This window comes from Aspergillus affinis (genome assembly GCF_023601865.1).
Source record: "Aspergillus affinis strain CMG 70 chromosome Unknown NODE_15_length_407527_cov_87_040692, whole genome shotgun sequence".
Lineage (NCBI taxonomy): Eukaryota > Fungi > Ascomycota > Eurotiomycetes > Eurotiales > Aspergillaceae > Aspergillus > Aspergillus affinis.
This window is the reverse complement of record NW_026515796.1, coordinates 382314-407527: the sequence shown is the minus strand read 5'-3', so window position 1 is coordinate 407527 and position 25214 is coordinate 382314. Positions and strand designations below refer to the sequence as shown.

General features: G+C 49.7%; 7 protein-coding genes across 7 annotated transcripts; 3 read left to right on the top strand and 4 right to left on the bottom strand.

The window, feature by feature from the left end:
* Positions 1-2181: 2181 nt before the first annotated feature.
* On the bottom strand, positions 2182-4750 carry KD926_002794 (ribonuclease H family protein; the record flags this gene model as incomplete). Its single annotated transcript, XM_053097267.1, has 5 exons — positions 2182-2574; positions 2692-2948; positions 3271-3367; positions 3851-4226; positions 4494-4750. The coding sequence occupies 5 exons, from the start codon at positions 4748-4750 to the stop codon at positions 2182-2184; spliced, it is 1380 nt and encodes a 459-aa protein (XP_052958884.1).
* A 3842-nt stretch (positions 4751-8592) lies between these two features.
* On the bottom strand, positions 8593-9468 carry KD926_002793 (uncharacterized protein; the record flags this gene model as incomplete). The annotated part of the gene is made up of 2 exons (XM_053097266.1): positions 8593-9282; positions 9328-9468. 2 exons carry the CDS (start codon positions 9466-9468, stop codon positions 8593-8595), a joined length of 831 nt encoding a protein of 276 aa, XP_052958883.1.
* A 599-nt stretch (positions 9469-10067) lies between these two features.
* On the top strand, positions 10068-11291 carry KD926_002792 (SDR family oxidoreductase; the record flags this gene model as incomplete). The annotated part of the gene is made up of 2 exons (XM_053097265.1): positions 10068-10347; positions 10408-11291. 2 exons carry the CDS (start codon positions 10068-10070, stop codon positions 11289-11291), a joined length of 1164 nt encoding a protein of 387 aa, XP_052958882.1.
* Positions 11292-11583: 292 nt separating this feature from the next.
* Positions 11584-12880, bottom strand: KD926_002791 (cytochrome P450; the record flags this gene model as incomplete). The annotated part of the gene is made up of 5 exons (XM_053097264.1): positions 11584-12074; positions 12127-12231; positions 12288-12356; positions 12419-12479; positions 12698-12880. The coding sequence occupies 5 exons, from the start codon at positions 12878-12880 to the stop codon at positions 11584-11586; spliced, it is 909 nt and encodes a 302-aa protein (XP_052958881.1).
* Positions 12881-16909: 4029 nt separating this feature from the next.
* KD926_002790 (NotJ) lies at positions 16910-18019 on the top strand (the record flags this gene model as incomplete). Its single annotated transcript, XM_053097263.1, has 1 exon — positions 16910-18019. One exon carries the CDS (start codon positions 16910-16912, stop codon positions 18017-18019), a length of 1110 nt encoding a protein of 369 aa, XP_052958880.1.
* An 87-nt stretch (positions 18020-18106) lies between these two features.
* KD926_002789 (NotH) lies at positions 18107-22628 on the bottom strand (the record flags this gene model as incomplete). The annotated part of the gene is made up of 10 exons (XM_053097262.1): positions 18107-18332; positions 18398-19322; positions 19388-19537; positions 19707-19926; positions 20845-21206; positions 21281-21859; positions 21920-21988; positions 22059-22158; positions 22241-22357; positions 22413-22628. The coding sequence occupies 10 exons, from the start codon at positions 22626-22628 to the stop codon at positions 18107-18109; spliced, it is 2964 nt and encodes a 987-aa protein (XP_052958879.1).
* A 340-nt stretch (positions 22629-22968) lies between these two features.
* On the top strand, positions 22969-24984 carry ftmC (cytochrome P450 monooxygenase ftmC; the record flags this gene model as incomplete). The annotated part of the gene is made up of 5 exons (XM_053097261.1): positions 22969-24012; positions 24078-24199; positions 24265-24563; positions 24621-24722; positions 24794-24984. The coding sequence occupies 5 exons, from the start codon at positions 22969-22971 to the stop codon at positions 24982-24984; spliced, it is 1758 nt and encodes a 585-aa protein (XP_052958878.1).
* Between the last annotated feature and the right edge of the window lie 230 nt (positions 24985-25214).

Here is a 25214-nt window from a genome sequence, read left to right as displayed (position 1 = left end):
GCTCTATATCTAGGCAAATTTTGATAGGGCTTCGACGTTGTTGGAGTTCTAAGTCTAGGCGGAAAACGGCCTATAGCCGCCTCCGAGCATCACTTGCCCTCATCAACCCCAGCTTGCCCCGACGGATGGCCCCGCATAACCGAATCCAGTCCGGTCCGTAACCTCGGCCGCGGGATCATGGATTATGAGCGCTGTGCAGCACTGCACAACGAGCTCCTAACCAGGGCCGTTAAGGGCCGTGGGAGGGAGATACCCTCCAAGTACCTAACCTGGTGGGAGGCCAGGGCACCTTCTGAGGAAGTTGCCAACGGTCTCCACCCGTCCTTGACCGGGTTCCTGAAACGTGCTTGGGATAAGAACGAACTGCCTCAGTGATCTGTACTTTTCCTCTATATTGGAGCGCTAAAGTCTCCGGATGCCCTGCGGGATCGTATAGATCTGTATAAGGATAAGGATGAGAATGGAAGATTTATCAAGCTATATAAGTCTAGTCATTTTCGAGGTCTCGATGATAAGGGTATCGTGTATGGTTTTCTTTCTCCCTGATGAGGCAATCCCAATGACTTAAAGGCAAGGCGCGTTTACTTACTGATTGACTAGGTTTGACTAAACGACTTTAAAAGTAACCTTTATCGAGAATTATAATGACACCAGTACCATTACTAGCCGCCCATGGGGCTGGATGCCTCTGGAGGTTATATTAGATTCATATCTTGACATGATCGATGACGGAAAAGTACAGACGATTTCCGAAGATCAGGCAAAACTAGTGAAACTCGACAACCCCAGTTGTAGGGTAATAGACCAGTGGATAATTCACTATCACACGAAAATAGAGCTAGAAAGGGCAACCGCTGCGTTCAAGCATCTGGTAAACCTAATTAAATCTCAAATCCCGTATAGAGCCGATTCTATTACTCTCATGCATTTGCCATAACATGATCCGGCAACATTCTTAAACCAGGATATCTTCCCCCCTTTCTCATTTGCCTACCAGTTCCTCAAGGCCATTTCCAGCTGTACAGTCCGGTTCCGGTACATCGCGCCGGGAATCCGATTCCCTACCGTCTCTGAATTCCAGCACCAGCCTATCACGGACTTTGTTACATCGCTATATAACCATTACGGACAGCGCCCTGGCAACTGCCCTCTGCGGGTCTTTTAGATCGACGACGTAGAGTAGCAGCCAGTCCCGCGCGATCAGGGCTTTAACCTCTACAATATCGCTGCCGGATTCTATATCCATCTCGTGGTGGAGCGTTGGCCACACTTCTAGAGCAACGGATATCAACTTCTGTTACCCTTTGGCATCGGGAATTCCGGATGGGCTCAGCAGTCGAATGAGAAACCGTTCGGGTTAGACTGGTATTGGGCTGACGACCCGAAGCCTCGCGATACTCATGGATACTTGTATCAGAGTGGGACTGTGGATAGGATCACAAACCGCCATTTGGTACAGATAGACAAGGTGCTGAACAACTGGCCTGATCGGGTTGAGAGGAGCGATTAGGAGGTAGATAGAGATGGGATTGCCGGGGGGATTAGTAAGTTTCGCGAGGCCAATACGGAGGCGCATTAGCAGAAGTATTGGATTCTACCGTCGTAATAAGGGTTACATGTAGGACTGAACGGATATAGATATAGATATAGAAATATACATATACCGCGCGTTTGTGCCTAGACCATTCGGGTAGCTGTTAGCTCGGAAACTTAAGAACAGAGTATGCCTTCCTCTCCTACCTACTGCCCTTGTTATATTAACATAAAGATTTGATCAAGATGCTCGATAGCTGGGTTCCCCGGCAAAAAGGGATTGAAAAGGGCACGAACAGCTCCTGAGCGTCTAGGCAAAAAAAAGCCAAGTATCTCCTATGCCCGGATTTCTCGCCTTTGATTTGTGCGGACTGTCCTGAGTAAGGTACCAAGTGCTTAACAAAAGTATATATACGATCCTTATTGCCTTTTGTAAGGATCTTGCCGATCTGGAGTTCGATCTCCCCTTCATTATATATCTATACCGAAAAGCGTTGAGCAAATCGGCCAAGCAAAGGTTAGTAAAAAACAAGATAACAAATGTGTATATGCCAAATCAATGCAGCGAACAGAAAGTATTATAGCGTTAATTTAGGTCGCTCCTTCTATAACAAATTAGACGCACCACTCCTTCTTCAACTGATCCCTTCACGCATCAAACTCTATTATCTCGCCATCAACAAGTATCTTCCCCTTGTTAAACTCTTTCGTCCGCTCCGGAATATACAAAAACTCCTTAACATGCTTCTGATTACACTTCTGAATGCCCATCGTCTCTCCCTCCAACAGCTTGAGACAATCTGCACAGAACCCCGTATCCATGCAGATCGGATACAGCAACATTCTATCGATTTTGGCCACTGATCGCCGGCACGGTCCATCACACTTCCATGCAGTGTCATCCTCGGGGTCTTTCTTCTCGAAATTGGAAATTGCGTGCGCGAGCACGGTTACGTTCTTCGAGTCACCGGCTGCGACCAGCGCGGTCATCAAGTCCCAAAGGCCATCAACATCGTTCTCCGGGTCATCATCGGAGAGGATCTAGATTCCTCGCTTGATCGATGGTCGGAACTGCGCCTGCGCTTTTTCGGTTTGTTTACCCAATCGGTAGTACACGCCCAGATAAATCGCACGGGCGCTGACAATCGTCTAGAGTACCGAATCGGTCGCGGCCTGTGTGTTCGCGAGCTTTTCCAGCTTGGCGGCAATAGCAACGGCTTCGGGGGTGCCTACCCCTGCATCGAAGGCGTTGCAAAGGTACGCCCGAGCAAGCTCGTACGATGCTCCGAGTTTCACGACCCCAATGGCTGTCTCGTCCTCGGAGGACGGGTACAGGTTCATGATCTTCTCCCAGCGCTTCACTGCTTTGGGCTGGTCGTTCAGAAACTCACCGTAGATCCGCGCGATGGCCAGTTCTATCAATCATCAATCAATTAACCAAAATTCTATTAACCTAGTAGAGCCTATCTATTGAAACGACAGGCTATGCAGGCGCTTCGCCGAATGAAGCAGAATCTCGAGCCCATACGCCATATAAACCCAGTGCAGTAGACAAAAGAGATCAAAAAGTAACATAACTAATCCGGCTGTCACACGCCTGCCGCGTGCCTACTGCGCCCCTAGACGCTGTTCCCTCCTTCCACTCCGTTCTATCTGTGGTATTCCAGTGGGATCCACTGTTCCTGTGTGCGTCACGTAGCCAGGTAAGACTTTCTGGCTCTTAGTGTTCAATATAACTATCGTCTTCCTCGTTTAGTTCGAGTCCCTCTAGGAGGGTGCTGGGTTCCGGGGCCTTCTCGTCCTCCTCGTCTTTAGACGTGGCGAATCGGAACTGCTGTAGGAGGCCTATTCGTTACATGAAATCGGCGACGTAGCGTATCGCCTACGGGTGGTTCATGACTGCATCGTAGTCCTGTATACGCCCACGCAGTCCCTCGATAGAGTCGAGGCGTTCTATCATTATTCTCCGACTGGCGAGATGCAGCGAGCACTCCATAAGGACGTATTTAGGCGTTTGAGAGCCTAATTCATACCTGCAGCGGTCGGAGTCGACCTGCTTTATCTTGAAGAGGAAACGCCTCAATCCGATCCTCATAGTGCGCATCTAAATAATTATAGAGGTCTGGGGCTTGCTCAGGCCCTCGTATATCCTTAAGACCTTCTTATTCGGCTTCAGAATCGGCCGTTTGGTAGATTTTCTAACCTGTTGTCGCTCTCACCACTTCATCTACTGCGCCTGGATTCTCCGGCAGACGTCAGTTTTGGCTGCAGCTGCGAGTTTCGTGATTGACCGAGCGGCCAGCTCCCGCGGCCCTACTGAGTTCAATTCGATTTCCTTTATCGCGGCCCGTTTGGCTGCTTCGTCAGCTCGTTCATTCCCTTCTATACCGATATGCGCAGGGATCCAGCGCAGTTCCATATCTCTCTGCTGCAGGCCCCTGCCTCTCAGGGTCCTGATCCTCTCGTAAATATCCTTTAGTACGTACTGGCCTGATGGTCGGTCAGGGTTTTGCACGGCTTGAATGGCCGCCTGACTGTCTGAATAGACCGTGATCGGGACAGCCTCTGCCCATTTTAGGGCCATTTTGACCCCCTCTAGCTCTACTACGTACACAGTGGAGTCAGCCGCGGCTCCTAGGTATTTCTTGCAGACCTTCCCAGCCCGAATCGAGACTGCAGTGCCCTTTACGTGGCTGTTAAAGCCGTTACTGTCAGAGTACCAGATCTGCTTCCGGCTTTTCTAGCAAATCCTGTCATGTTCCTGGACTGCGCTATCCGCTCCCTCGATCACGCAATTAAATGGGAGTTCCTACGGGACAAGCACGTGCGCCTTTCGGGACTCCCACGTAGTCAAATTTCGGCTTCCGGTTTATAGGGGGCCCCCCTTCCTCTACTTCAGCGCCTTTATGGGGGATTACCCTAACCGTTTTATCTCTGCTTAATTCCTCTTCTTGACTAACTCCCCGGGATAGGCTATAACCGGTCCGGTCTGTATCCGGATTGCAGTCTCCTCAATTATCTGTTGCATGTGCAGGCGGACCGGAGGCAAAAACAGCTCTATTCCTAAAGCTACAGAAGCAGTATTTCTGAATGCTCCACTAATAAGTACTGCCGCCCGCGTCTGGATTCGTTCGAATTCGTTGATAGTCTTCTGCCGTTTTGCATACCTAGTACGCCCGCTGGTAGGGCTATACCATGCAGCAACTCCGTAGAGCATCTGCGGGACTATTACGGCCAGATATATAGTCTGCATGTTCAGCAGGGACGTACCCTATGTGGACGCAGAGATATTTCGTAGGGCTTTAAGGTTTCCGTTCGCCTTCGCTACCGCCTTGGTAGAGTGGGTAGTAAAAGAGAGAGTCTTATCGAGCCAGATTCTGAGGTATTTAACGTGTTCCACTGGCCGAATGACATGGCCCGTTGCGTGATACTTTATTGGCAGCTGGTCATGCCCCGGGGGTTCAACGGGAATCTCCCTAGCGTTCCCGTCCTCCCAGTTAGCGTTAGTAAGGTCCTGTCAGCAAATATAGGGCAATTTTACCGTTAGGATTCAACACCTTGCCGCATCCGTCTAGATCAACTCTGACAGCATTTTATGGCTTCAAGATAAGCCGATTTCAAAGAAGCCACGTAGTCATATTGCATGTTAAATAGCTTCGTTTCGATCCTTTAAATCAAGAGGATCAGACCTTTATTGAGCCTCGATTCTGCATACAAATTACTAGGCAATACGAAACTTTCATGATCCAATAGGTCCTTTCCCTTCTATGGTTCCGTGTAATCACAGGGGGTGTCCCTCTCGGCCCCGGGATCGGGGTCCATCGGGTTCCGGAAATGTATCAGTTCGAACTTATCCGGCGCAAACCTAGACGAATGCTGTCAGGACCATACAGCAGCCTTATTGAGTGCCTATTCCAGTAGACGCTGATTAGCTGCGTCTGACTCGGAAAGAGCGATCGTACAAGTATCGTCAATTCAGCCGAATGCCAGGGTTCTTCCCGAGAGCGGTAGCTGGATGTGCATGTTCTCAACAGTATTGATTTTTAGTGCCCGAATAAGGGGCGTATTGAAAAGAAGGAAAAAGATCGGGAAGATAAGGGACCCCTGGGGGATCCTCGTGGGGGTAGAAATGATACCGCTCAGGTAACCAGGTAGTTAGAACCGGGTCTGACGGTCTGAAAGGAATGACTCTAACTACCCGGTAAAGTACCCTAGTCGTGCCATCTTCAGGTTGTGCAACAGCCGGGTATAAGAGACGTTATCGAAGGCCCCTGCTATATCTAACAGGAGCATACTTACCTTCTGGCCTCGGCCCCAGCTATCAAAGATAGCATCTATCAGTAATTAAATTAGATGATTGACAGAGATACCCTTGCGTCTCCCTAGGTACCCTCGTAGCAGTAGGCTATATTCCTTCAATGCGTAGGTTATGCGGGTAGCGATAGCCGCCTCTAGAATCTTACCGAGTGTATTTAAGAGAGCAATAGGCCGGTAGGATTTAGCGACTCGATAATCCCGTGGCGCGGCCTTACGGAGGACAACCGTTGTAAATTGCTAAAAGTATCCGGGGTTATGCCCGAGGCGGATACAGACATTAAAGATACCTGTTAGTGTTTTCACAAAGGAGGGAACCTCATTTAGCCAGTGCTAGACCTTATTAGGGATGCCGTCGGGCCCGGGGGCCTTATTAGGAGGCGCCTTTCGGATGCAGCGCAATATCTCGTGTTCGGCAAGATCCGGGAAACCAAATTGCCGAGGTAGGGAAGTTATAAGGATATCGGAAAGGTCTGCAAGAAGTAAATAAAGGAAGAAAATCTTCCGGAATACTTTAACTTTCTGTTCTGCAGTTTTTGCGAGGCCGTTATCTGGTATTTTCAGTATTAGGACCAGTCCCTCGGAGGCGTCCCGGTTCCTGGCCTATCTGGCCACGCGCCACATGCCTCGGTGACCTTTCTGATCCAGGTCCGGTGTCCCTGCCGTAGGGCCCTCGCTAGCACTTTTCCTTTGCGGTTTCTGACTTTCGCATAGCGGTCCTAGGCCAGCCCCGTAATGGGATCGGTAAGGCCCATAGCTATACAGGTCTCAGTATATGTACGCCTAAATCTATGAGTGATCTTGATTATCTCTCAGCATTCCGAGATAAAAGACGGGTTCGCCCACTTGCTGGGCCGTGCCCACGGGGTAGATGTTACTATTCCTTAATTTACCGTTTCAATAAAGAATTCTATTGCGAGTTCAATGTGTTACTTATTCTTAACTAAAAAGGCCTTACTGTATAAATTACATCTATAAAAGCCTATAAATCTTTTACTTTGTATGTTTTTCAGTTGCGGCGCCGCTGCGCCTCCGGGATCTTGATTTAAATGTCGATAAGGGTCCGTATAAGTAGATAATCGGAATCTGCATAAATCTTTTTAGTAATCTTACAGGTAATTAGCCTAGGGGTCAGGTCCTGCGAGCCGAGGACCAGATCAATCGTAGTCTTCGTTCTGGCTTCGTCTCTAGCGGTAGTGCCCGGCTCTAGCTAGAGATTCAGGTACCTTCTATCGCTTAAGTTAAGTAATTAGTTAGGAAAGGTATCTCGGGCGGCATTCTCGCCGCCCCAGGCCGGGTGGTAAAGGTTGAAGTCCCCCAATAGGAGAACGTAATCATTAATATTGTTAGTAGTAAGGTTACTGACCAGGCCTAAAATGCTTGTGCCAACCTCGGCTGGTCAATTATATATATTGAAGATGCGAAACCGCTTGCCATCAGCATCAGTCAGATCAAGCTCTTGAATGTCCCTCGAATAGGGTATATGTTTCCAGGTGTTAGAGTCAATTTGTCGCGAAATAAAGAGACACACGCGTGCCCGCTCGTCCCCTATATCCGTCCGTGTCGGGTATAGAAGCTGGTATGTTACTTTAGCTGGATAATAGGTTAAATCCTGAAAGGAGTTGTCTTACGGTTCTTGTATAAAGATAATATCAGCCTCCAGGACCGCAGGGTCCCAGAGGAACTAGGCCATTACCCTATCCTTTGATCGATTTACATTGTATTGAAACACGTGTAGGAGCCTATTTATGGTAACGATCTCTAGTACATTTTCTTGATACTAAACGGGCAAGCGTGTTGTCCTCAGCCAAAACGATCGTGATCGAATGCCCTGAGGGGGTAGGTGCAGGGATAAGAGATGCCTCCGGCGATTTTTGGAGGGCTGTTACTGCGTTATCGCTAGTGATATCGCTAGTCGATATTGATTGTTCTCGGTAGGTTGGCTGCTTGCTTCGGGTCCTCTTCGCTGGAGGGATGTCCCCTGTAGCAGGCGAAATGGCAAAGAGGGCGGCTTCCTGCGTTACCTAGTGTCTAGCGTTTCGCCTCGTTTCCCACAAGGAGGTAACGCTGCAGGGGCGCCTCTTGCTCAGGGTACGACCCCTGGGGGCAGGGGTCACTGGTGCGGGCGTCTCCGGTTCGCTGATCATGTTGATTTGCTGGGCAATTGACGGTTCTGTCTCGGACGGGGTAGGGTCTATGTCTATCTCCGGGTTTAGGTCTATCAGGGCCTCTTCTTGCTGCACAGGGATAAGTTCCTGCGAACTGTATAACAGTATAGATCCTTTTTGAAATCTTGCTGTAGAGTGATTCCGTTCCACTGGCCGGCTGATTGACCGGGTCCATCTTTCTCTCTATTCCCTAGATCCCGCAGCCCGCTCCTCGCTGTTAGGCGGACCAGAGGTTTCCGTATCGCTACCCACGAAAAGATAATCCTGTAGATAGGGCGGGATGCGGTACAGGGACTGCCGATATTGAGCTACAGTTTGCACCCGCTCCTGCTCCGTTACGTACCTTGTACAAACTCTCGACCAGGCGGCGTGCGCCTCGCCGCACCCAGCGCATTTGCGTCCCTGGCTACCGGTAGCAGACCTCTGTACGCAAGACCGGGTCTCGTGGCCTTTGGCATAGAGGCCGCAGGTTGTTTTATTCGAACAAACGATTCCTATGTCTATATTGCTGACATTTGAAGCATTACCGAATCCGCGCGTTCCTATCGTATAGAACAGTCATCCGGCTATCGCTAGCCTAAATAGTCCCTTTCATGATTGCCTCGTTTGCATGCCTCGGGTCAGAGAATTTGACGATGAGAGCGGAGGATTTCTGGTTCTTATAATTGGAGGGATAGGTAAGCCAGATTACGCGCTTGATATCAGGTTTCTGGTTCCAAACCTCCCTGTTCTCGTCGAGTAGCTCGTTAGCTACTCGATTCTGTTCGCTCTGATCACTCAGGTCCTGGATTGACTTGATCGGGATGCCATAGACTACCACGCCCCATGTAGGGCGTCGCAGGGTGGCCCCGCTTGACATGACATCCGCCCATTTATCGTAGATCCTAGCAGTCTCGGCCTCCGCGGCAGTACGTAGAGCCAAGCTAAGATCTCCCGAGCGCAGCTGCTTAACAGAGACGAATCGGGCCCTCGCCAGAGAGAGCGTTAGAATCGTTGCTACAGCTCTTTTCCTTGTATTCTCTGCCTTTATCTTTATCTCTGCTGATGACTTCTTTCGGTAGGTCTTCTGGGCACCAGCATCTCGCAGTTTGACGATCACTTCGCGGTCCTTGCTGAGCTCTGACAGGGTGGCCGGGGCGGTACTAAAGGAGCCGTAAGTGGAAATCGTATAGGCTAGAGGAGGCGCATTCCTGACCACGGAGGCCCAAGATTGGTAGCTCTGGTTCCGAATGCTTGACTGGGTACTGTAGGTATGTTGTTGGACGTTCTAAAGGGTCTGCTTGATCGAAGCTAGCTCAGGGCCTAAATGAACATTTCTATCGAGGATATCCGTCGTTTGGCGTTGCATGAAACCGCAGTAGGTAACTACCTGCTCGAAGAAATCGATAACAGGCTTTGGTAGCTGTTTTCCGGCCTGCTCGTTGTGCGAACACGGGGTTTTCGCCCCAACCATCTCGAAATCCCCTATAAAGATAGAATCATTCGATAGCGGCTGGAGTTATTGACAAACTGGTCGACTCTAAAGGCCGTAACCGTCGTGGTGGTTGAGTAATTTCAAAAATTTGATTCGCGTCGAAGTTGTTTTTTTTTTGTCACTTAACTAATCCAACCTCCCGAGGTAAACTTTACCACTTAGTATGCCGTTTGCTTCATCCTCTCAAATTATTGCTAGTCATCCAATTTTTGCCCTGATTTTGTTTAGATTAATTCCAACGTGAAAACGAACAGATAATTCGTGGGTTTCAACAAACCTTTTTTTTTCAATGAAATCTATCCGCCGTCGAGGTTTCTGCGTTTTCTGATTAGCTGACGTCACAAGTAGCGGAATTGAACCGTTTGCTGAGAATTTTGTCATGATATTGCCCCCACTATCTACTGTTGTGTTTATAATCATCCGGAATATGAAACGGGATATGAAACCCGGGTATGACAACGTTAGGGATTTAAAGACGGTCGTGTCCTTTGGCTATAAGTCCTTCGATAAACTAAACTTTTATTATTTATACATTTCTACATCTTATAGCGAGGTTTCAACATTGCCTCCTGTCCGCCATGCCTCAATCTGGCAAGCACGCTCTTATTTTTGGAGCCTCGGGTATTTCGGGGTGGTCCCTCCTGAATCAATGCCTCCACTACCCAACACCTACGACCTTCAACCGCGTCACCGGTCTGTCCAATCGACCATTTCCAATCGAGGATGCACTTTTGCCAGATGATGCACGTCTTCGCATTGTGTCGGGTATCGACCTTACACAATCGGTGGAGACGGTTAGCGATCATCTCAAAGCCAAGGTTAACGATATTGAGTCAGTCAATGTAGTCTTCTTTTGCGGTACGTGCTTGTAGAGGGAGATCTTTTTGTATCGGGTTTCAAATGCTGATTCTTCGCTAGCCTACATCCAGACAGGCGATTTCCAGTCCCTACGTCACGTCAACACGGCCCTTCTTAAAACGGCCACAGAAGCTATCTCTGCCATTTCACCTCATCTAGAAGTAATTATTCTACAGACTGGTGGCAAAGGCTACGGATTGGAGTTTCCTAAACAGGTCAAGATCGAGCCTCCTCTTTGCGAGACCATGCCCCGGATCCCGGAACCCTGGCGCAGCAACATTTTCTACTACGACCAGTACGATCTTCTACTGAGCCTTTCTAAAGGTCAAAAATGGACCTTTTCTGAAATTCGACCGGATGGGATTGTTGGCTTCGCTCCCGGGTCTAATTTTATGAATATGGGGTTCGGCATTGCATTCTATCTCGCACTGTATCGAGAAGTCTACGGAAAAGGTAGCAAAGTTCCTTTCCCTGGTAAGTCGCACGGCTATCACACACGCCACAGCGACACCTTCCAGGATATCCTTGCCAAAATGGAAATCTACGCATCCCTCAATCGTGAGAAATGCCCCAACGGGTCAACCTTCAATTGTGGTGATGGTCAGCCAGCTAGTTGGGCTCAAGTCTGGCCGGGAATCTGCTCCTACTTTGGCTTAGTTGGTATTGAACCGGATGGCAAACAGAAAACAATGGAGGATTTTGTTCACGCGAATTTAACGGTGTGGAATCGCTTGGTTGAGGCTTATGGACTGAAAAGGGGCTTGATCGAGTCTCAAAATTGGGGCCACGCTCATTTTATGCTTGTGGATTTTGACTTTGATCGGGAATATTCCCTTGATGCGGCTCGCTCTGTTGGGTTTAACGAGTATATTGATACCGTCAAGGGTTATCACATTACGTTTGACCGGATGGTGGACGCGAAATTTATTCCTTTCTTTTCCTGACAGGATTTTGTATGCTATAGTCAGACTAGTTAAGTGTGACGGTCTACAAAGGAGCCTAGTAAAAGACTAGTTTGTTTATGACTCGTAGTCAAGGAATTTTCCCATGGAGAAGAAAGGCTGTCTATGAGGGAGGATCTATCCTCTATATACTACCGGAGGGTCCTCCATATCAGGAAGTTCGTATCGGGAAGTCCTTGGCTCAGGAGATAACACCCTTTTCATAGAGAATTCAAGCATTTCACGCCCGATTGAGTAGGCAACACAGCCATGTCGCTGTCACTATATATATCTCTTATCTCATTATCATGCGGCAATCGGGATGAACCATACCCATGCTGGTCGGCTTCAGTCGCTGACTCTCTTTCAGCATACTGTCCATAAGCTTAAATTTGTAAAGAGTGGTCTTCTGCCAGCCCTCTTCCTTGATTACCGTGCGGGCCTCTTCACGCAGCGCTTCCACCAGCTCTTCCTTCCCGCATAGATCAGACAGCGCCTGGGTGAGCATGTCCGAGGCGGTGTGAATGGAGGGAATGGAGAATGCGAGCTGCCCAGCAATAGCATCGCATGGACGACCTTTCGCACATTGTTCCATCCACTCCATGGCATCCGTGCACCGTTGAGGTGTGGTACCTTGTTTAATTGCGGCTTCCTTTTCCGCCGCGCGCTGCACAAGTACCAGGTTTATGATTTCACGGGCTTTTTGTAGCTCGGCGTGAATCTTGGACAAAATGCGAGGAATCGAGCCATGAGGGGCCGAAGGATTCCGGGCCATGTTCGCAGTGACTGGGCAGCGATGAAAGAGTTAACAACATAGACAACGGTGATTCGAAGCCACTTAGGGTCGCGGGCTCGCGGCAGACTTTATCGCCCAGAAAGACTCCCGAAGAAAGTTGAGCGACGAGCTTCAGGATGGTATCTTTGGTGTTGATAGTATGCCATTCTAGATCAAGTTAGTGGGACAAACATATGCGCTCTTCCCCCTCAAAGGGGACTCACCGGAGCCGTCTATCCAATATGACTTCAATGCAGTGGTCGTCTCCTCGGACAATGGTTTTGTCACACTGCCTGGTGTATAGTAAGCACAGATATATCCACCTGACTAGCGACTCTAGTTGGCCAACACTCACCCAGGCTCTGCGTGAGTTTCATACGTATAGCATCCGGAAAGATCCGGTCGGGCATCGTTCCCTGTTTGAACGGCACAAAGCCATGGATGTGGGAATGAAATCCCATTGCGGTCTCATGTTAAAAGCTTAAATCCGGATGGTTTCGAATCTCGTCGGCATATTTTGGTGCCAACACGGTTTTACGGCCATTATCAGTGACTATGTTAAAAACGGACGACTGAATAATGAAAACATGACCGTTAGTGTGTGAAACAATCTAGTGAACATTTCGAAGCGTACCTTCTGCAGGCCCTGCACGATGAGTGATCTGGCATGATGGAAGAATCGTTTTTTCGCAGGGGCAATGCCAATCTCAAAGCGCTCTTTGCTGTTGATCAGAGGAAACCGCTTGCCTGAGCTCGTGTAGATGATAAAAGCAACTACACTCAGTGCAATGACTCCAGTCACCACGATAGGATCCATGGAGCAATATCTGGCCAAGAGTGGCAGCATCATCTTGAATCCCGCACCGCAAAAACTTCGAGTTGGTGATAAGAGATTCAAGACTTAACACGGGTTGAATATGTACCGAATCTATGTCAAGACAATGGAATAGCAGTGCCTTCTTATACTCTCCAGCTCCTTTTAGCGGCGTCAATATCCCGGGTCTACGTTGCAATTTGTGACTCAGGTTCGACCTGGATTGTTGATCATCTATCCAACAGGAGGAGACATGCTGTACAGGGGCCACAAACATGCTAGTATCCTATTTCCGATTGGTGGCCCACGGTGGATCTGAATATGGCGCATGTTCCGACTCACATCGTTCTTCCAACGGTTCGGCGGAACTAGACCCTCACCAAGATTCCGCCGGTCGGTGGAGTAAGTCTTAGAGAACGACTCAAGAACAGCCTGAGTCGTCGCAATCACTGGGCTAATTAAGACAATAATTGGAGCCGATGGGAGAAAATCCTAAATTTCGGACTTGCATTAATGAATCTTCTCATGGTCTACACATTGTAGGACTAAGTCACCTGGATCCGCCCTTATAAAGAGATATATCAAAGCTAAACTACTTCCAAGCCTTGATATAGCCACCGTATCATGGGGACCAATGAATATGGATCTTGGTATTAGCTACCAGACACTCAACAACGCTTACGCCTTGCAGACAGTCGGCTTAGCTATCTTTGGTCTCGTCCTCATTCCATTTGCATTGAAATTCGGCCTGAGGGCTTTTATAATCGTAACTTTGGCAATGGATCTTGTTCTGAGTGTCTGGTCTGCCGAATTTCATACCGGGCGAGAATGGATGGGAATTAGCTCTCTGTTTTCTGCGGTCGGTGCCCTCTGCGATACATCTATTCAAATTACTATCGCTAGTTTATTCTTCGTGCATGAATGTGGGTTGGCCAATACTATCTATGTTTGGACAATATTTATTGGAACATATCTGGCACCAGTCATCGCTGGCTTCGTGGGTTCCCAGAAACTTTCAAACAAGATCAATCTAACAGGCAATGTTGATAGCTTCCGGTCAAAGGTGGTGCTGGATGTGGTGGTGGTGGGTCGTGTAATGCGGCATCGTCATTCCTGCGACCATTTTTCTCTACGAGGAAACTAAATTCGTGCCAAAGATTGACGCTGGGTCTGTCAAAAGTGAAATGAAGGCCATCAAAATCAAGAAAAGTCTTACTGGAACTCAAAACGGCAACATATCGGGAGATTTGCCTCTTGGTGATTGAACAAAACGAGACTCTATCTCTCACTCTGAAATGATCGACGCTGCGATTATTCCCCCACGAAGAACCTATATTCAGAGGCTTCGTTTCGTTGTTGACCACTCGACAGCAATTGGCGATCTGCTCCGATACATCATACAGCCACTAGTTGTACTCGTGCGCATCCCGGCTGTGGCCTTTGTGTGCGTCGTATACTCCACGTCCTGCTTTTCTATCATGGTTCTCATCACTATTTTGGCTACGTATCTACCCGCTGAGCCATAAAATTTCAACTCTTCACAAGTCGGTCTCGTGAATCTAGCCCCATTGATCGGGACCACCATTGGTACCGTGGGCTCTGCCAGCTTTAGCGATAAAATGATAGTGTGGATGGCTCGGCGAAACAACGGAATTTACGAGCCGGAAATGCGGCTTTGGATGCTGGTCATATTCAGCGTTGCTCTTCCTACCGGGATGATTCTCACTGGATTTGCGCTTTCTCTGCATCTGAGCTGGCCTATTGTTGCTGTTGGCGCGGGAATAACCTCACTAGGAACAAACCCATTCTCCGCCTCTCTTTTCACCTATTTGACTGACTCATACGCCGAGGAATCTTGATTTCGACTCACTTTTGTGTCTCAGGCGCTGGCATTGAACCTAGATTGTTACAGATTCTTTTCTGGCTATCTCCTTTGTTCGCAACGCCATCAGTGTCGCATTTCTTTTTGCTTCGCTGGTATGGGTTGCTGCCACTGGAATTAAATATATGTTTATCACGATTGCTGTCATCGAAGTCGTGATAATCTACGGCTTGTCGGCGTTCTTCCTGATCTACGGTAAGAAGATCCGGACATGGTCTGCCCCAGTGTGACTCAAGTCTGTATCAACTCATGGAAACTGAGCCATCTCCGAATGTGTCATCAGATCAATCGCCATCCCTTAGAGGAATAAGGACCGGAGCTACATCGCCACCCTCGCATAAACAGGATTATATCCAGAAGTTCGATATTTTACCACAACCCCAGTCACGAACTTTGAGCGACACATCCTGTTCACATAATATTGGTTTACCGGGCGATGTAGACCCCTATCTTCTACGGCGCATGAAGGTTTCAAGCAATCACGCACGAAAGTCCTGCGCAACTCAGTACCGTCAACCCACTGAACATATTTTGGACCAGACCACTCGTTGCAGAATGCTTGGTTCACAATTCAGTCTAATATTGGTGCCCAGCAACCTCGCATGCCACCAAGTTTCAATAGCCAGTCTCCTGGTAAAAGAATTAACGACAAGGATGAATTAGAACATTTAATTCTGCCGGTGGTCGGAATTTGCCTCTTAATAATACGAGCCTAAAACGTCAAGTACTGTAAGTTACACGAAACCACCATACATATGCTACCTTTGTGCCCCCTCCTCCCATTTGTGGGCCGTCTCTCTAGGCGTAATTGCTAGTAATGTACCCTTAGGAATATCGAATGATGAAGGTCTGATTCTTTCAATCTAGCTGCAAACGGTGGTTTAAATACATGAAGAATGATAAGCAATCTAGCCTAAAAAGGCAGCTAGAAGAGACATAACTTTTGAACCGTGGAAATATCAGAAAAATCTGCATAATTCTCGGGGATCGGTAGTTACCAATACCGATGTCCGGAATAGGAAGGTCTCGTAGTCACATACGGTTGACATTTGAGTATGATACTGATACAGGAACATTGTTATACCGGGTCTATCCCAAATATAGACTAATGTGTCTTGGCAATTAGGGTTCGAGAAACAATCGAAGAGTGTAGGTGGTGACACCAGTTACGGGACGCTCTTGTGCTCTCGCGTCACAGAGATTCCGAAGCTGCGTGCCACGAGGGCCGCAAAACACAACCCCAGGCACCGGCCAACACAGGCCTTGACGAGGCTCCAAATTCGTCAGGAAAGCAATAGTCTAGATCGAAGGGATGTACATAGAGAGTAGGGATAGTGGTACCCTGCATATCGCCTATGGCGAGGGGTCAGCGTATGAATACACACACTCTCTCTCTTGTGCTCTCTGGATGTAGGAAGTGGTTGACGTGTCTGATATTGTATGCAGTGGAAAGCCCAGAGTATCTGCTGGTATCAATGTAAAGCCTTAAAACTCTCTCGCCCTATCCACTCGCCTCGCTGCGCAGAGAAAATCTCTTCCTCTTTCACCTTTCCCTTTCTGCTGTAGTTGGGACTGCATTTTGGCAATCCTTCGTAAAAAGGAAATGCCACCAATCAAACCACTTGTCGATATCTTGTTCAATTTGCGAACCCCAGTCTGCGAGGTCATGCTAGCCTAGTCAAGCTGTAAATTATTGTTGACTTACGCCAAGGTAGCCAGTCCGAACATATCCAAAGGCTTTTTCCCCTTGACTCGCAGGTTGATCAATCGCCGACAATCTGCAAGCCACACGTTCATATATCTCAATGTCGGCCGGATGCGGAAATATCCGCGGACTACGCCACGCCCCGTATACGCCCCGATGTTGCGGTGGCACTCCCCGGGCTTCAACTCATTCCGAATCCGGCCGTGTGGGTATGCCCTGCACAGCTGGGCGCCGACTTATTCGGGTTCCTACGTGGTATCTCAATAACCATGATGCGGACATTTTCACTACATGCGGATTCCGTTTTAATAGAAAAGACGCAGTGCGGTACCTAGCTATCCGGAATGATTTGCAGAAAATCTTGTCATTTGCGTCGCTGTCTAGTAGTGCACTGTACACGCGGCATCTGTTTGACAGCGCGAGACCAAAAACGAGCCAACCAAGAATGCTCCACGCACACCTCCTGGCCGGCATTCTGCTGTGCTCCCTCGCTTCTGTCCAAAGTACCCACGCCGTCTTCAGGAAACGACTGACCTGTGAAGACTGCGACAGTGGCCGCCGCTGGGGCGTCACCGCGACGGACCTGGGCATCCCGTACGTGCAGGACGACGGCGAAATTGGCTTCCTCTTCGGCGACACGCTAAGCTCGAAGCGAGTGGAGGATGCGAAAGACTGGCGGTGCCCGGTAATGCTGCGATCGCGTGTGCATCCAGGCGAAGAGGACGGCCTGGAGTTCCAGGGCGCCGCCGGAGTCGACGCAGACGAAGATGGGCTCGCGCAGCAAATCACGCATAATGGCAATCGCGGCGACGACGGCACCAACTCGGGAATCTGGGAATACTCAGTGCTTCCAAACGATGGAATCAGCTTCCCCGAGACTGGCGAACATTTTATCTCGTACATGAGTATCATGAACTGGACCGCCCCCTGGACCCCCAACTATTCCGGCCTGGCAGTCTCCACAGACGGTAACACTTTTGAGCGTCTGGAGAATGCCAAGTGGTGGAACAACGAAGACAACACCGATCCCTTCCAGATGTGGACCATGCAGCGCGATGACCAGTGGGTGTACGTCTTCTCTACCCGCTCCCCCGTCCAGTTCGGCCCGATGCTGTTGCAGCGCGTCCGCTGGGACTTGATCAAGGATAAGGACGAGTACGAATGTTGGGGGCTAAACGACGACAGGTGGGACTGGGGAAATTCCTGCTCGCCCATCCTCGAAGGCACCTTTGGAGAACCGTCGGTGCGCAAGCTGGAGGACGGCACTTGGGCCATGGTCTATCTGAATGCGCCAAATACGAACCCTTGGATCGTCTCCCGCACTGCCAAAAGACCGACGGGCCCGTGGTCCGAGGAGAAGGTGCAGGTGGAACAGTTGGGGGACGGGTCGTTGCTATACGGAGGCTTCATCCATCCTTGGTCGACCACGCAGTCCGACGGGCTGTATCTGATGGTGTCTAACTGGACGAGCACCGCGCCACCACCGCAGGGCAACGGTGCCGTGGCGACTTACGAGGGGATTGCATCGGTTAACCAGTATATCGGAACTTTGTAAATCATGTGGTACTGAGTATACGTGGGAGAATTATCCTGTACTTTGAACTTTCTGGAGACTAGCAATCTAACCTGGACGAAGCAATTTCTAGTCGCTTGGGATACCCGATGCTGGTTTATAGTCAGTGTCCTTCCGGACAGCATCGGCGGCACTGGAGAATTCCTCGTAGACTTGTTTCACACAATCGTGGTCATGCAACCAGGCTGGGCGTAGTTCAAGCGTCTTGGTAAAGCCTCCCTTATTCCAGTCAACATTTAAGGACCGATCTCTTGCCTGGACGCCGCGTTTTTGGATGGCAGCAGTCCGGTGGTACCTGACATCATATCATAGTCAGCGTCAGTGAACGTTATTCAATAGGATCAAGCAGAGAGTACGAACCGTAGTTTCTCGGTCACTCGCAGGGCCAGCGGTACGTCGTTCTTGCCGGCAATCCCCAAGCACGAAGCTACGACCGCTGCGTCCTCGATGCCCTGGTTTGCGCCCTGGCCGGCGTGCGGGAGAAACGGATGGGCTGCATCGCCCACCACGATCATTCTCCCCTTGTCGGATACCCATTTCTTCAACGGCGGTCGAGTGAACAAAGCTTGATTCATCCAGTTTGCGTCTGGGGTTTTGGAGATCAGAGGAGAAAGCTTTTCTGCGACAGGCCAATCTTTGATGAACTCGAGGACCGGTTCCACTGAGGCAGATTTTTCGAACTCGGCGTTTTCCTTGTGTCCGCAGCTCCAAAAAATATATTCATGGTTCTCCGCGGTTCCCACCATGATGACGATGTCTCTTCCGTAGAAGGTGTGGAAGCAGTCCTTGTCGCCGGCATCTTTAATAATCCAGGAGGCTTCCGGATCCTGCGCGATTGTGTTTGCAGGGAAAAAGGCCCGATATGCAGCGCCGTCCGTAGCCTCGAGGGTAAACTCTTCGCCAGATATCTGCGCTCTGCCTTTGCTATGAACGCCGTCGGCCGCAATCACACAGTCCGCCGTGATCACCTCGTCTCCAAGACTGACCCCAGCATTGCGATCAGTCTCCCAGTAATCGGTTACTTGGACGCCGGTCCGGACCTCGATTCCCAGGCTCTTCAATTGATCCAGGAAAATCTCTAGGAGTCGGGACCGCCTCAGCATGTATCCGTCCTCCTGTGCGTCTGTGGCATTGTGAGGCTTCCGGAGCTTTAGGGAGCCCGTCTCGTCGTAGACTTGCAGCGTGTTCAAATTGCATTGGAAGTGTCGCATGGCTCGAATCACGGCGCCATCGCCCCAGTTCTCGAGTACTCGCACGGCATTTCCCGTCAAACTGATCAAGTCTCCTAAATCCGAGGTCCTTGTTAGCGTTTTTCTGGCTTCATCGGTTGACTAAAGATTGCCTACTCACCTAGATGATAGCTCTCAGGCTTTCTCTCCAGACAGATCACCTTATGGCCTCTGCGATGACATTCAATCGCCGTAGCCAGCCCCGCCGGTCCCAGACCTACGACGAGGACGGTGATACCGGAGGAATGAGATTGTTGGGCTCTAGCTTTGCCTACAGTCATTTTCAGTTTAATCGACCGGTTTAATGTTGAACAAATATGGCCGGTTGTCTGGTGGCTATTGTTGACTACGAGATCGAGGAGGCTGGGCTTGATGTTATCGACTTTCGTTTAGAACCCCAGCGAAGTGAGAATTACCTGCTCTTTAGCCTACTGCGTTACGCCGATCGCGGTACATGTCGGATGAGAAAGACGATAGGAGACTGCCGTAGCCGGCCAAATCTTGCATGTATGCACTCATGCCGACCGCAAAAATGTCCACATTCAAGACTGTTCTTCCGCATACCTTGCGGATTGAAGGTCCTGTATTCCGCATGGTACGGGAATCTATAGTTGGGGTAGGTGGGTGCGGAGGCTTGAGCGCCACATACTGGAATGTTACCTGTCTGTCCCACCGCCGGTACCTACTGTGGAGCACCCAGTCATGCAAAAGTCAGTTGAGTATTTTACTGCACAGCTGGCGCCGAGATCAACAGTCTCAATGTGTTTCTGTGCATATGTGAGGGGCTGGGGAGCAGTTACACTGAATGCAACAGGCCCGGAAGACGGCATGTAACCTCTCCGCGCCGTGACCTTCACTCATGACACATACGCTACAAGTGAGACATCGTAAGACGGTGGAGATAGAGGGGGGGAAACAAGGAGTGCTGGATGAATACCCCCTGCTGCCCAAGTTTCGGCCGTGTTCCAGGCCGATTCAAGGGATAGTGAAGATGCATCGCATGAGACTAGTGACACTTGCATTGCCATTCCCTGATCTAGGCGTGCAAGGGGTCTTGACACGGTTGCTTGTCCAGAGAGGGATGTATGAACCCTTTCCTGTGCCTAAGAATTTGCGTCTTATTTTGGTCGATGTAACTACTCCGTAAGTCAAGGATAGGGATTCGGCCCTTGAACGAGATATTATCCCTTAACGGAATCGTTGCCTGTAGTTGCTCTCGGAGTTCACATACCTTGGCAGCTGACTAGATAATTGGTTTCTACTCCGTATGTGCAGCTAAAGGAGATCGTGCAATATTTGCACAAATACTGAAAATATTTGACATTTAATTTTCAGGTGCTTAGATCATGAGCTATTATAATGTCATCTCCGTAAATATGACTAGAAAAGTAAGAAAACGCATTGAATAATATACTGAACTACTCTTTGCTATTGAAATTACTTGCACGTAAATATTATCACGTTATTTCATCAGTATTCATGTTATTCAACAATTATCAAGAGTGGTAGTCAGCGCTCTCATAGGGCAACTTCCTCCTCTCTTCTCCTCACTCGAATTTTCGTGCCAGGATTACACACCGTCAAAAGGCCGACGCGTACCAGCTCCGAGGGGCCTTCTTCGACAATTTCTATATCATATTTTAGTAGAATGTGGCACAATACAATCTTAATCTCATTCACAGCAATAAATCGACCCGGACACGCCTGTTTTCCATGGCCAAAATTCAATTGGGTGTAGCTGGTCTTCGTGAACGGAGCCAGATGGGCACGCTCGGGGTCCTGGCGCATTTTGACAAACCGATAGGCGTCAAACCTCTCGGGGTCGGGGAAGATTGTTGGATCTAGTCGGCTGGGGTTTGCGACGGCCGTGAGGGTTCCTTGGGGGATCGTAGTGCCGTCCGGAAGCTCGACCGTCTCCGTGGCGTAGCGAAACATGGATACTAGATCGGGACAGAAGGAATAAGCATGTGATTTAATAAAGATCCAAACCTTGATGGAGTGGTGATGGTCTTACAGAGCATAAATGGTTCCAGACGCTGACTTTCTTGCATGAAGCTTTCCATCAAAAACATCTTCTGCAGAGCGGCAACGCGCAGGCCACCATCTCGTACGGCCCAAATGGCCTCCTCTCGAAGCGGCTGGATCAGCTCCGGATGCTGGCAGAGGCGGATCATGATCTTGCACATCATATCGGTGGTGGTGTGGTTGGCCACGGCTGCAAGCCGCAGCTGCGCGAGACCGGCATCGTAGATGGAACCCTGGGCGAACTCATGAATCCATGCCAGGCTGGTGAACTCCTCATCTACCACCTTCTTGTTCTTGATACGGTCGAGTTCCGGCTGAATGAGCTCTCGGGCCTGCCGAACTTGATCCCGAAGCTTGCGACAAGCCGGAAGGATTCGGTGGACGAGGGGGTGAAGGCAAGTGGCAAATTGCTGGACGGCCACGACGGCTGAATACCGTACGACGGAATAAGTCGCGATTATCTCGAGCCAACGGGGATCGCGACAAAGATTGAGTCCGACAAACGCTCGTCCTGTTATTTGGGCCGTCATCTGGCCTACCGTGGGATATAGCAACAGCTCATGCCAGTCTATGTGTTCACCGTCAGCAAGAAATGTACAGGAAACACCAACTGGATCCAAAGCGTTACCTGTCGAGTCGGTCCATACCTTTTCCAGGTAATTCTCTGTCTCATCCGAGAAAGGTCGCGTCAAATGCACTGGAAGTCCAAGAATCCAAGATCAGCCTGTACGTCTTAACAAAGTCGATCGCAACGGTTGCTTCCCTACCCAGTCGTTTGGATGTGGCACTCGCCGCCGGACGTGGCACCGAGTCGTGCAGTTCACCGGCGAACTTGGTCTCGAGTCCTTTCAAGTGAACGAGGTTGACCTTGAAAATCCTCCGGAGTCAGATACGCCCGATCGCTTCCTTGGTATGCATCCTCCGATTGAGAAAAAAAGACAATACATACCGATGCGATTCCCTTGTCTTGGTCCAGCCGGTCATCTATGCCCGCTGCATCGGCCAATTTATCTAACAGAATCAATCGAAGTCCGAAGCCAGTGACCATATGAAAGGTCGAAGTTGCCTATGGGTATTAGTCTCGCTTCATGGACACCCCAACATTTCGTTGCGCCACTCACTTTGGCGACTCCGATATTGATCAATTCCTCGGCCCTTATATCGAACTCCCGTCTGGCTTTAGCCTCGAAAAAGTCCCACCGGTATTTATTGACCACTTGAGGGTCTTCCGACTTGGGAGCTGCAATGACGAAGAAGACTCCAGCGAGAAGGAGCCCGAGAACGCAGCCCGTCGCCGCAAGCCCCGAGGGTAGCTCTGACACAACGACGGTGGCCATTTTACCACGTAGAAGCTCTCTTAGACTTTCTCGTTTTAGTTATGGGAGGGGCTCAGTGGATAAGTAATGGATAGGTTGCAGGACATTAGAGGGGAACGAGATGCGCGGTTAGAGTCCTACCGATCGGGTCACTCCTCTCTCCACGACACTATATTGACTGCATCTGCAAGGGTTCAAACATTGGAAATACCAGTGGTGCTTTTGTCTAGATGTGTGACGGGCAACAAATTGAATCTCACTCATTTCAACATTCTTCAAGACCTGCATTCCATCCCTTGCCTTGCGTGCCGGTAGTAGCCGACTACTTGACGTGGTCAACCTCTTCGCTATTTGTAATGGTATGGTCCGATTCTCCCGAACTGGCTCTTTCAATAAATCTACTGGAATTGGTATCCTGTCTCGCTATCGCTGTTCACTTCGACTTGGGTGCGAACGAAACCTCCGTCGCTCTGCTCTCGGCGCGGCGGCCGCTGAATTGTCCGCCATGGGTCTCCCACATGTCCTCGCAGCCATCGTTGGCGTTGCGTCTCATTTAGGTTATTTCCGGCGAGGAGAGCATCATCTATATCCTCTGCGATACGTGAAGTGGCATATAATTTCGTCCGTGGTTATCTTTGTGGTTGCAGGAGTTGCCAGTGTTCCTTTGTATGACTCTGTGAAGACTGCAGGGAGTTTATCTTTCGCCTATATCATCGGTTTATACACTTCTCTCGTCGTCTACCGCGCATACTACCATCCCCTCCGCAGCTTTCCAGGCCCGTACGGAGCTAGACTCTCTGGGCTATGGTTCTCAGTAAGCCTCAGGGATCGCCCGGCCTTTCAAAAGCTGTATGAGCTGCACGAAGAATATGGCCCCGTGGTACGTGTTGGCCCGTCGGAGCTCTCGATTGCCGATCCAGTGGCAGTCGATCGCATTTACGGCTTCCGGTCACGTTGTTCCAAGAGCTCTTTCTATGATAACGGACACCCGATGCTCTCGTTGCACTCGCATCGAAACCGGGCGACCCATGACCAACGTCGTCGCATCTGGAGTACCGGGTTTGGCGATCGAGCCCTAAGGGGCTATGAGACTCGGATCCGTGGGTATCGCGAGAAACTTTTTCATCGCCTGAATTCCGCCGCCGGTCTGACAGTCAATGTCAGCGACTGGTTCAATTTCTACAGCTATGATGTAATGGGTGACCTAGCTTTCGCCCGCAGCTTCGACATGCTCGACACCAGCGGAAGCCATTGGGCCATCGATGTTCTGCTTGCCGGCATTACGCCTTACAAATATTGCGTTCCGTCGTGGGTATTTCGATTTTTGCTCACTATGCCCTCACTCTCCAAGGACTGGCATCGATTCGTGGAGTTCGTCACGCAGCGCCTCGTACATCGCATGAATGTAGGTACTTCTCTGTTTTCACAACGGGGGCTTCGTTTTGGGATCTTTGTTGATATGCAGTTCAGGACAAGGTCGACATTCCCGACATTTGCGCCTCTTTCCTCGCTCCATTGAAAGGTCGAACTCCCACGACCGACGAGTTCAACATGTTGATGGGCGATGCTATGCTCGTAGTGACGGCAGGAAGGTACGTTCTCCGCACTGTATATCTCGTCCCCCACATGAATCTCGATTTGTGACGCCACGAAACAGTGACACAACCGCGACAACTCTGACCAGCATTGTTTATGAGCTGGCCCATCGCCCAGAAGAGGTGGAGCAGCTACGAGCAGAGCTGCTACCTATTGAAACCGATTCGGCAGGCGAGTTTCTTCACGACCGAATCTCCCAGTTGCCCCGACTAAATGGGTTCATCAACGAGACGCTACGACTGCATCCGCCAGTTCCCAGCATCATTCCGCGGAAGACACCCGCAGAAGGGATACAATTAGGGGACATGCATATCCCCGGAGGCATGACGGTCTTTTCCCCCCAGTGGGTCATCGGGCGATGTAAGCACACATTTATCCAACTTCCCTGTTCCCCAACTAATATTTTTGGACTCCCAGCGGATTCAGCCTATGCAAAACCACTTTCCTTCATCCCTGAACGCTGGTACAAGTATCCCGACCTGATAAAGCACCGGTCAGCCCATGCCCCATTCATGACAGGTACGCACTTTCCGTATATCTAGCACCTATTTTGGCGAGGCTTTGCGATCAGTTACTGAAATATTCTCCAGGTCCTTACTCTTGCATCGGCAAGCCGCTCGCCCTAATGAACATTCGCACAACAATTGCCAGATTAATCATAACCTTTGATATCCGATTTCCCACCGGTGTAGATGCAAAGCCCTTCATGGATCACGCGGAAGATCATTTCTCACTTGGTATTGAACGAATGCCAATCGTGTTCACTAGGCGTCAGCTTTAGGAGTAGTGGGGACTTACACATTTGGTTGATATGCAACCGCACACTTCAATGAAATTACCAAATAGTTTGTAGTCCTATGAGCAAACGTATTGACTTGACTACTATATCTAACTTGCCATAGCTACAAGGTACAGAGCCTACGGACTTTTGGTTCTCGTTATTTTCGCTATCTCTCCGCTTCGCGATCAAAGAGCCACTGAAAGATAACTTGCGGACAGAGGAACTGCAAC